Below are 12058 nucleotides of genomic sequence, written 5' to 3'. Positions count from 1 at the left end.
GCCTCAGAAAGATCTCCTATGAAACATCAAAGATGATAAAGAACAATTTATCATAATGTTGCAATACTTCCTGCAGAATAACAGCCCTATCTTAAAGCCAAAGATTTGATTATTTTCATCAATATATTTTCCTTAAGAAATAGCCATCGTCAGTACTTGATTTTTAAATAACATACAGAAAGATAAGCAATTATTTCTGTAGGAAGAAAAAGGGGAAAAACTGTCTAAAGAAATTGTTATCAGAGCAATGCAACCACGCGCCAAAATATTTATCAAAATTATATACAGGATGAAAACATTTAATTTCAAGATTAAAGTTCATTAAAAATATGGAAGACTTAAAAAAAGCACAATAATTTTGCAAACATCTTATCTTCCTGACATGTTTTCCATCCGAGCTAAAAATACTAACCTGAGCTCTTTTTTCTCTAAGTTCCTGCTGCTGTAACCTTCTCTTTTCACGTTTCTCTTGCAATTTTTCAACCTCTTTTACACAGTTAGATTTTCTACGTGCTTAAAGAAAACGATGTAATTTAAAAATATTGTTGCATGAATTTAGTATTTACACTATAACATTTCTACTAATTTATGAATAATTAGAATGCATTTATTTATATCAACTGTCTTTTAAAGCAAATCAGTATTAGTACAGAATAATTACAGTAATTTAAAAAAATTATAGAATAAATAAATTAGAAAAAATCATGGAAATGGGACAATAATTGCACAACTGAAAATATAAGGACAATGACCCCCAAAATATATTTGGACATGTGATGATATTTGGATACATGTGATCTCTTGGTCTGAATTAAAAGAAAGCCCAGTCAAATTAAAAAAAAAAACAAAAACATAAAACACACACACCACCATGGTTAAAAAAAAGTTAGAGGAAAACCAAATTCCAAATATTAGAATAACTATGATAAAAGTGAACATCTGTTTAGCCACAGCACTCTGAAAAAGTTCATGAGGAAGCCTACAGGCAACTGCATATATAGACCATTTCTCATTTATGGACAACAATATAATCCAAAAGAATGTACATGTAATGCCCAGAATGAATGAATCCTTGATACACAGTTTACATACAAGGAGGTCCAAATTCCTTTTTTGCAGCTTGAACCGGAGATATATCTGAAACACTACCATTCTGTTGTGAGGAGGAAGACTGTTCAGGAAGCTGAGTAAGACGCATGCGTGCAGAACCAACCACTGCAAAAAAAAAAAATAAAATCACAAAGTTCATCTAGATATAGAAGAGTAACAATTCCAATTCTGAAATACTTTATTATGGCAAGATAAAATGAGGCCCCTTTCAAGATACAACAATTTATTGGGGAAAGGGGGAGCCATACATATAGAAAGTCTATTAATGAAGACATTAGGTATGCAGCTTTTTTATCCTAGTGTTATACAACAAAACATAATTATTAAGTACCAATGCTGCACATGCATATTTTTAAATACTCTACTACAGAATTAGTAGAATTGATGTGCATAGAATGAAGTATGTACTTGGAGATATGCAGTTTTGAAGTTTAAAGTGTTGAAATTTTATTTATATTGTAATTATACCCAAAAACCCAGTAAGAAAAAAATGGACCCATTGTTTCATATTCTCTAGATGTTACAGAATGGTCCCACCCCATTGAATCTACAACCTGTGGACAAGTAGAGGGATACAAATAAAAGGCAGCAAAGTGCAACTCAACCTATGAGTGGAAGAAACAAACCTTTTTGTCACTATGCTGAAAGGGATACAGATACAATCAGTATGTCTACCTAAACTTATTCATTCGATATGTGATAAGGATGCCAACTTCTCAAGATGCAGATTGATGTCTGTTCCCAGTAAATGCAGTGGGAGTGGCATGCATGCAAGCCTCTTTGGTAGAGCTGAATGTTTTAAGTTGTTTTTTAAAGAGTTGCTTCAAGCAGCTCTGCTTCAGCTGGCCAGTTTCCTATGCATGTTCCTAATAAGGTCTGCCAGAGGAGTATGAAAGTGAAGGTAACAACTTTATTTGGTAGCCTAGAGATGACATTCCAAATGAAAGCCAGCACGCTGTGCAACACGGAGACAACTATGGAAACAGGTATCAAATGGGATAAACAAGACAAATCCCCAGATCATTCCAAATATGATAGGAGATCTAGTTTACAGCATGAATTAACTACACGAAACAAGACAGTGTGCTGAGAAAACTTTAATTACAAGGCCAACAAAGAACAAATACTTAGGCTGACTGTAAAGAGTAAGATGCACAGGACCTATTAAAATACAAGCTACAGGGTTATTTCATACCAAACAGACCATTTACTACAAATGACAACATGTATAGATGTGAGGAGAGCCCATCAATAAGATGTCTCAAATTTAAACCATATTAGTTTGAAAAAAAATTATCCTCTCATGAGATTTCTGATTTAACATCCCCAGAGGCAAATGGCAGAAGAGGAAGTGATCCCAATTGTCCATCAGAAGAATCTAAACATTTGTAAAGATATGCAAACCCACTTGTGTTTCAGGTTTAAACAGACAGAATGGAATCTAGTCTGAATTAATTACAGTAGATTAATGTTTGGAAGAAGAATCATCAACATCATCAGTACAAGTTAACTTTAATGCAGGAGAGAAAATGAAAACAATAAGCAATAACTATTTTTTGTCATGTTATTAGATGTATTACATCTGTATTCATCCAATACACACTTTTCACTTGTCCTCCTGTGATACTTCAGCATTTTTGTAGATTTTTCACTATTAACCATAGAGCAAGAAATAACCTGTAGGGTTTAAGTACTCTTTGAATTAATGTTTACACACAGACTGTTAGAAAACAAAACTAAAAAATTGAAGGCATAAGAATTTTAAGTGCACTACTTAACATATATTGAAACACTCAAGCTGAAGCAAACTGAGGATGCTTTAACTTGGAAAAGTCCACATATAATGTAGTATAATTAATTAACTTTGAATTTTTGCATCTTCAGTTCTTTCAGCTTAATTTTCCTAATGCTACATTGCTTAAATTTAAATATAAATACTATTCATACAGTATGCATTCCTAAATATACATAGGAGTAATCCAGGAATGATGTACCATGTCTTTTACATGTCACATGCATACATACCAAATTAGAAATGAAGAACTATTAAGGAATGTTAGATGAGCATGAGATTAAAACGTTCCCATATTTTTTACTTCCTTGAAATGGAAAGAGATAATATTTACCTCTGTTATCTCTGGCAGGAGTGTCATTCTTAATAGGTGCCACAGTTCGTCGACTCTATAAAGAAAGAAATCTCTATTATTTGATCACCTTATTATTGAAAACAAACTGCAGCCCCACCTGTGCTTCTTTCCAGTGAATAAAAATAACACAACATCAGCAATAGAGAAGTGATTGCTGCCAAATCCTTCCCTGAAGATCCTAGGGTGAAGACTGCTTGAACTATGAGTACTGTTTCAAAACAACCTGCAAAACCTTTTCTATATTTTTTCCTTGAGATATATTTAGTTATATAAATATTAATCCCCAACTCCCTCTCTGCCAAACCTGTTCTCAGAAAATTTTTTAGAAACCCCTATTCACCATAGGAAAAAGAAAGGAACACAGTTATCAAATAGCTACACAGACACAAAAGTTAGATTTAAAAATTCAAACATACAAACATGTATAGGAGTACTATAAGTTTAATTTGAGCATGTTGCATAGGTATTACCAACCTTCACAGTTTTGTTTACTTTGGCTGCTGGAATAGGTAGTGGTGGCATCTCTGGACTAGGTTCAATATCTTCATCAGGTGCAAGATCTGGGTTAAGTGAAAATATGCTCTCCAAGTCAATCTGTGTAAAAGAATATATAACGCATTTATGAGTCTTAGAAAAATATTCACCCTCTCCATTTCTTGTGTTATGTTTTAAACTAAAAAAATATATTTAGTGGCTTTACCCCACAATTTGTTAATTCTATAACCTGAATGATCTTATTTTATGTTCACTAAAAACAGTATAAACTTTGGTCTTTTTATTAGGTGCAAACACACCCTTCAGAAAAGGGATTAATTAAAAATGACCAATAGATATTCATAATTTTTTAAAGTGATTAAATTCATACAGAAGTAGCTAGTATTACTGTGGTAATTTGACAATTACTGCAGAATATAAAAGACATTCTGTAACATAAAAAGAAAGAGATCTCAATTATTTGAAATTTCCCAGACAGTGCAAAAGAAACAGATGAATTACAACCACTCAAAAAATAAAAGTGCAGTTGAAGCCATGTTGAATTTATCCTGCTTCCCCCCCCGTAAGTGTTCCTCATTCAAAATGCTGTAAAATGTAAGGGGGGGGGAGGGGTAGGATCTTAAAAATAGCTGGTTTCAGATCTATTGAAACTTGGTTTCCTAAAAATCTTAAATAGATTTGGTCTCTATAAACTGCCATTTCCTCTGGCTAGGCCTTTCAAAGGCCTCACTACCGTACAGGTTCTGTGTCCAGAGGGATGAGGTCAGCTGATGAGATCACCAGGACATTCTCACAATTTTTTTCCCCCCTGTTATTTGACAAAACTGGTGAAGTGTAATTATTTCTGAGCTGCTTCTCCAGATCTCAGCTGAAACTGGCTAACGTGTTCCAAAATTTACAGGAAGAGGGGATAGCAAAGTATAACTGGGTCACACACACAGACACAATTCCTTAAGGAAAGCAAGGCTGGAAAGTTGCTGCCTAAAATAAACAAACAAACTAGCAGTTCAATCCTTCAATAATACAAACACAAAAAGATTTCTAATCCAGCTACCACTGGTTTCTTGTCTGAACTGCAAGTCATTCTCCCTCTCAAAAACTTGATTTTTCTACTTGTAAAAAGGAGTAACAAGGTCAACCTTTGTAATCTGGTTCAAAATTAAAAGATGAAAAGCACTATTTGAAAGCTATGACACAGAGCTCAGGAAGTCAAATTTAATACAACAGATACCAGCATTTGCCCAGTATCTCCTATTCAAAACAGTCTGTAACCAAAGAATCATCAAGTAAATTAAGATTTATATTTTCTCTTTGTTTCCAGTGCAAAATCCAAATATCCATGTAAACTACATATTTTTTAAAAGAGAAAAGTTCTAAAATAATTATGTTTACCTCTTTGCCTTTAGTATCTCCATTCTCAATCCATTCAACAGTTACACTTTCATTATCTTCATTTAGGGACGTTACCATAGCTTGGTGAATTCGGCCTAAAAAGGAAACACAAAAGATCAATTAACAGATGGGAAAATTTTCCAGAAGTTACAAAGTTATTTTAATGCCTGCACTGAGAAATGCAGATAGAGGCAAGAAGAAGAGGGGTTAAAAAAAATAATAAAAAAAAATAGAAGATCATTCCTGGCCACATACCATAAACTAGCTCAGATTTGATCCACTAGCAAAGGCTCTAACAGGACAGTCAGTGCATAAGTTAAAAACCTCAATGAACAGAAAACTAAATGGTAAGTAAATAAAATACCATAAAAAAAAACTACACCACTTAAGAGAGTCTACCACAGGTGGGAATGTTTCCTGAGGTGCACTCCACAAAGACTTGTCTCCCTTCTAGGCTGATACAACATTAAGTGTCACAACATAGGAGGGAAGCCCCCTAAAATTGTATTCTGATAGCCACTTCTTATGGTCATTCAACCAGTTGGTAATTCAAGTAAAATTAAATTGCCTGCAGTTTAATACAAACCATCATTTTAAAACCAATTGCTAACACAGACTGTTAAGCTGGAGTTGCCCTTGCTCTGACTTCTCTAGTGAAAGATCCAAAGCCAGCAAGCCCCCATAAACTACAATAAAACCAATAACATTTCAGTAGGAATAAGAATTTTCCCTCTCAAATATAGTGTATTTTAAAATGTAATCTATCATACTTTATCATATTTCCTACACATGCAAGAAGCAATCAGAAGAGCAGCCATGCACCGATATAAAAGTGCATGTTCACACTGATTTCACATCTATACTTTGTCCTAAGAGTACCAAGAATTGGGGTTTCTAAAGAACACTAATCCAATGCAACTGCTCCCCAACGCCCTCCCTTAATGAGCCATAGCACAAACAAGCAACCCCTTACTCCATTGCATTTGAGAGGGAAACACAAGCAATACGGTAAAAAAGGAAACTTAAATAATAATTTGTTATCTCCCCAAAGGAAAAAAAAAATGGAAATAAAAAGCTTTATACACCCAGCAAAAAGTATTTTCATTACAACTGTACTTAATCTTTCCATAAACTCCCTGAACACCACACAATTTTAACTTGTTTGTAGCCTGCAGCCCACACACACCCACAGCAGCTCCTGCAGGTGTCTCTACCAGGCCATCCTCAGTCTCACCAAGCTCACCTGTGCACACACCTGTGCACCAATACAGCTCCCCAGCAGCTCTGTAGAACGAGTACATTCTCACATCCACATACCACAGTACATGCCTCCTCCTGTAGCACCATTAGACAAATCCACTCCTCCAACACCAGCATGTCCCACCTGCTACCTCTGAGTCACCCCCCCAGAGACTGCACTTCAGCACTATCCTGGTTTCAACTGGGATGGAGTTAATTATCTTCTTAGGAGCTAGTATGGTGCTATGTTTTGGTTTTGATGTGATACTTTTCAGTTCCTCAGGCCTTGTTAGCAAGAAGGCTGGAGGGGCACAAGGAATGGGACACAGCCAGGTCAGCTGACCCAAACTAGCCAAAGAGGTATTCCATACCATGGGATGTCATGCCTGGTATATAAACCTGGGTGGTTGGCTGGAGCAGGCAGATCATTTTCTGGGGGACTGTCTGGGCATTGGTTGGGTGGTAGGTGGTGAGCAGTTGTATTGTGTACCAACTGTTCCTTTCTTCCTTTCCTTTGGGATGTTATTCTTTCCCTTTTCATTATAACTGTTGTTGTCATTGTTGTTATTATTGTTCTTTCATTTTTATTCTATTTCAATTATTAAATTGTTCTTATCTGAACCCTTGAGTTTTACATTTCTTTCCAACTCTCCTCCCTATCCCTCTGGGTGAGGAGGGAGCGAGTGAGTGGCTGCGTGGTATTTAATTACCAGCCAGGGTTAAACCATGACAAGCACCCTCCCTGAGCCACCCCACAGGAGCCCAAGGGCTATATACAGCTCCAAAAGCACAAGCCAATTGTCCTGGAGTAGTCCATGAATGCACTGCTGCTGCTAGGCACTTGCTTAGGAGTGAAATGCAGCATGGTCCTTATACATCTGCTCTTGTCTGGGTTTCTACCTTTTCCTTTCCTAAATCTCCCAATCTCCCTAATCCACCCCAGTTTTCTCCTCCATCGATTGTTTCAAACTTCGGTTTCAGCCATTTCAGTCACAATTTGACAGTTATCAAAAGTTAATGTTTTTATATAGCCTAAGCCTCTTAGGACCTGCTGAGGGAGAGAAAGGAACTAAAACATTAACTGGTATTCCAAATTCCCTCACCTAACAGTGCAAGCAACAGATGTCTATTGTTAATATATCTTTTATTGCAAAGTCTGCCTAAACATTCATATCTAGTTAAAATGAAGCAAAAAGAGAGGCTACAGGGAAGCATCATGGAAGGTAACAGCAAATCTATGTACTCTAATACAACATGCAGAGGAAGAGACTAGTTGAAACTCAGGCAAAGCATAGCACATGGGGGGGACTTGCAGAGCTGTTGGCACTGCTGAGCAGCACTGCTTTTGCATCTGTGGTGCTTTCCTTACCAGCAACAGTACATTACACGCACATTTCTAACCTCTGCACTTCTCCTTGCCTAAAGCATAAGATTCAGTCTACCAGTAAAGAAGATCAAGTTTTACTTTAAAAAAACCAAACAACCAAACTTCCCTCTGCTTCACTTGGTTCCTTTCCTCTAGCATTTACTAGTTTTTATTTCCCTGACCTGTATTTTGTCTGAATAAACCCTTCCATTTGTGCTTCCCAAGTATCACTCTCCCAGGCGCCCCAGCGGTGTGTGCTGCAGGGACAGTGTGGATTCCTCACTGAGGTACAGCCAGGGGGAGATGTGCAGGCAGGAATCACAACTGTGTCCTCCTCTCTGCACACAAGCTTCCTCCATTTCCCCTCATCCAAATGACATTGTGTAGGCACACATCCTTCCCTTGGGACTTGTAGAGGAATGAAGACAGTGGGTTGATTGACATTGATAATATGCAGTTGTGGCCTTGCTTTGACAATGTGCAGCTGTGATCCTACAGCAAAGTGATTAAATAGCTCTGAGGAGGGTGGGAGAAAAACCTTGATGAAGCAGAGACAAGGAGGAGTGTGGTCTGGTCTCTGGAGGATGTAGAAACAGCATGGACAGTAGAGCTTGACCAATGGTAAAGCTTTTTACTGCTTTCTGATTTATTTGTGTTGTATTATTTCCTGACTGCTGTAGCTCAATTGCAACAATTGGTGCCCAATGTGGGGCAAACTGATTTGGACATTTGAAGTTTATATGAGGCCACAAGTAATGAGCAGTAATGGTGGTGCCCAATGTAGCTGAGATAGATGGGGAGAGCCTGTGATCTGGGTCATGTAACAGACATTGGGAGAGGTGAACCATTGAGGACTAATTGTTGTGGGTTTGCATATGTTCTCAAGCAGTAGCAAAAACTTTTGAAGAACTTTATAGCTTTGTAGATGAAAACATGCAAGTACAAAAGGTCATTGGAGGAAAGCCCATGGGGGTCATAATCTTTTTTTGAGAAAGAGAAGGCCAACGTTTGGGGTGGCTTACAGAACAAAGGTGTGAAAGTACAGTGGGCTGAGAAGTGCTGGAGGGAGTCACATTAGTTGAGCAAATTCTGTCTGGCCTGCATTATAATCATGTGGTAATTAGAAAACCAGGAGCAGAGTCATATTTCAAAGAATGAGAACCCTTTTTTACTGCCAGTAAAAAATGAGACTTTAAGTATCTAATCAGGCTGGAAGAGCACTCAGAATGGCTGAAAGAACAGCAAGAAAATAGTAATACAGGTGGAGGAAAGATGAAGCAGAGAAGTGTGTGTTCGTATTAAGAAAGACAGTGAAGAAAAGTCTACAACTAGCTGAAACATACAATCATAGCTCCATAGCTCTACCTGCTATAAGTGGAGGGATTTTTAGCTTCCCACAGAACTATGTCCTATAGATCTGAAAAAGGAACCAGACATCCCCCCCCCGATGACTTGATTGTATTTTGGGGGAGGGTGAAAGGGGGTCTGGGGGATCAGTGGAAAAGCAGTGCAGGAATTGGGGTTCCATCAAACGGGTAGAGAGTCAGTGGATAATGGAAAAACTGTCAACATTGAGATAGAACAAGTGTAAAACTATGACAATGTGCCCAGTGGTGGGATGTCTGGGATGATAGTTTGTCAGTCCTCTGGAAACCTAAGAACTTGATATTCTAGGGACTTTAGGGGTGGAATTCTGCGGGTTTTTTTAATTTCACACATAAAGCAGCTATTCATTGGCACAATGGGGTGGGAGTGAAAAATGTCACACTTGACAATCACTTGTGGAGAAATGAATCAAACTGGTGTGTGTCTGTAGGGCATAATTGTACACAACCTGCCCCAGATGTGCCCCTGCCTAGGCAACTACCAAAAAGTTTATTTCTAATTTGTGGAGATAGGGCTTGGCCAGGGCTACCCAGCAGGAAAGTGGGAGGACCATATACTGCGGTGAATGAAGAGATGGGACGCAGCTTGATGCAAGCAAATGTCAATTTATTGTACAGAAGCACACGTTTTTATACACTTTCAGAAGCTGCGCGTTTTAAACAGATTGGTTCTTGAAGCTAAGCCTTGCATACTAGGCAATCCCTGATTGGTGGTTAACTACCAGCAATTAACAGCAAGGTGTTGCCTTTCCTTGGCGCCATCAGTCTCCCACTCCCCTGTGCTCTGTAAACATGCCTCATCATGTTAATTGTTGTCTAGACAAGCTCGAGCACATTCCCCTCAGCTAACTGATTGCCACGCATGGTCCTAGTTTCCAGCCTGCTCCTGCATCTCCCCCTTCCTGTTGCACAAAAGAACCCCTGAAACCGAGCAAAAACAAGGCACAAGTAATAGAACAAATAAAAAACCAACTAAGACATATTATCAATGTCAAAATAACCCACTGTCTTTGTTCTGTACAGTTTTACAATTTCCCCTTTTTGTTTTTGAACAGCTAGTACCAGGTTTGCCATGTTCTGCAGGGCCCTTGCAAACATGACAGCAACCAAGGCAATAGCAAACAAACAATACTGCCAATTGAGTGAATGGATGCCAAAAAAAGGCTGAAATTTTCTCAGATTTTGATAACATGTTGCTGCAATGGGGCGCCTAAAATCCATGCAGCACATACCATCCAAATCCTCACAGCCATGTCCTTGAACCAGCAACAAAAAGCAGTGGCAATTTTGACTCGAATTCTTAACTGCCTAACAAACAAGGTGATTTAACTCTTTAATGCTTTCCCTGCTGTTACTCTGGATAAGAGAAGGACCGCTGCGACACGTTCCCATCATAGCCTCCTACTACATTAGTATCTACAGAAAGACAATTATCGACAAAGTGTGAACAATATCAGCTTCTTTTGGATTAACATTATACATAGATGGAAGGGCACACCAAACAAGAACTGGTTCAGTCAAAAAGTTCCAAACATCGCATGCCTTCTCTGAACATACCTCTGGGGTCATTCCCTTCGTTCCCTCTCTTTTTTTATGCAAAGAGAAACACTTTTACCATAACAGAGAAGCCCCTATTTACATCTCTGAGCCCGGACGCAAACCGCAGCTGTATGCTCCACCAGGCTCAGGGCAGGAATCATTCATGCAGTTACATAGCTATATATCTCTACAAGCATGCAGACACCTATTAAACACTAGATAACCATGTTTATCTTTCCTACCCTCCTTCACAATACCCAGCTGTTCTCTCATCTCTTGTTAGGTCAAATATTCTCCAGTTTCCTCTCCTATCTCTCTCTTCAGACATTCTGTAACCTCCTCTTTTTTTGCTTGTTAATTGCGACAAGGCAAAGGTTGTGTGTAGCTGGGTGACCATGACCTGATTTATGTTACAATCAACTTAACACTGAATACAGGAAAAAAAGGTATGGGAGACATAAGGCAAACATCAATAAGGTGGTTAAAGATAATTATAATAAATCCTGTAATACTTTTGAGTCATGGCCCAAAGTTTCCCAGCCGTGAGAAGAGACCAAAGGCATCCCGCCCCTGTCTCTGTTGCAGATCTTTGTTTTAAGGCTTTTGAGTTTTGTATACTTTTGTGGATTGATTCAGAGTGGTCACTCAGATTCACGTAACACATCCTATCAAAGTCTTCACACTTGTGTCCCTGTGCTAATAATAAAAATCAATAGCAACTCGGTTCTGTAGCAACATATGATGGACAGAATCAACATCTGTTAATAAGCCGGGAAAAAAAAGAACAGTATTTGTAGTATTACTTTGTTTAGCAAGCTAGCAGCCTAATTTACTAAGCAAGTTAAAAGCGTGTACTATTCTTACAGAAGAGATTAGAGAAGCAAAAATCTGTTATGCTGCATTCCAGAACTCAGCCTGAGAATTACAGTCTGCTGTGAGTTCTGCATTACAATCATTTGACACATGTTGGGGTTGCGATTGTGAAAGTTGCCCGTTTACAATTTTCATTGGCATTATCACAGCCAGTTGTTTTAAAAGCAACCCTTGAGCTTCCTGATGTTCGACTTGTTGCAAAATATTCTGAAGCCAATCAATAAAGTTAGTATTAAAGTTAGTGACTCTCTAGGACCCTGCAAGACTGTGGCAAGACTCCCGCATCCTGACTGCTTTAATAGCCATCTCATTCATTTGCAAACAGTTGTCCCTGGCATACCTTGCCTGAGTCACAGAATCGGCACAGTTAGTTGCTCCAGCTAACTGCTCATAGTTAACAGCAATTCCCCGATTAAGGTTTTCAGTCAAGGCCACAACACATAGCTCACAAAAATCAGATAACCACATCATATACTGTATCAGTTAGTACCATACAAAGCAGTAACTTCCAA

At 38.3% G+C, this 12058-nt stretch overlaps 1 protein-coding gene across 5 annotated transcripts in view; it reads right to left on the bottom strand.

Moving 5' to 3' along the window:
* LOC129783125 (kinesin-like protein KIF2A) overlaps positions 1-12058 on the bottom strand; it is an 86776-nt gene that overhangs the window by 46482 nt on the left and 28236 nt on the right. For all 5 annotated transcript variants that reach the window (XR_008745113.1, XM_055792880.1, XM_055792877.1 and 2 more), the window contains 5 exons: positions 5145-5239; positions 3732-3851; positions 3237-3291; positions 1093-1215; positions 413-513 (listed from right to left, as the gene is read on the bottom strand). Coding sequence is in view for 4 of the 5 variants with exons in the window: in XM_055792880.1 (XP_055648855.1) it covers positions 413-513; positions 1093-1215; positions 3237-3291; positions 3732-3851; positions 5145-5239 (494 nt within the window). In the remaining variant the exon portion in view is untranslated. The remainder of the gene's footprint in view (positions 1-412; positions 514-1092; positions 1216-3236; positions 3292-3731; positions 3852-5144; positions 5240-12058) is intronic.

Source organism: Falco peregrinus, chromosome W, assembly GCF_023634155.1.
Source record: "Falco peregrinus isolate bFalPer1 chromosome W, bFalPer1.pri, whole genome shotgun sequence".
Lineage (NCBI taxonomy): Eukaryota > Metazoa > Chordata > Aves > Falconiformes > Falconidae > Falco > Falco peregrinus.
Note: the sequence above shows the minus strand (reverse complement) of the source record. Positions and strands in the feature narration are given on the sequence as shown.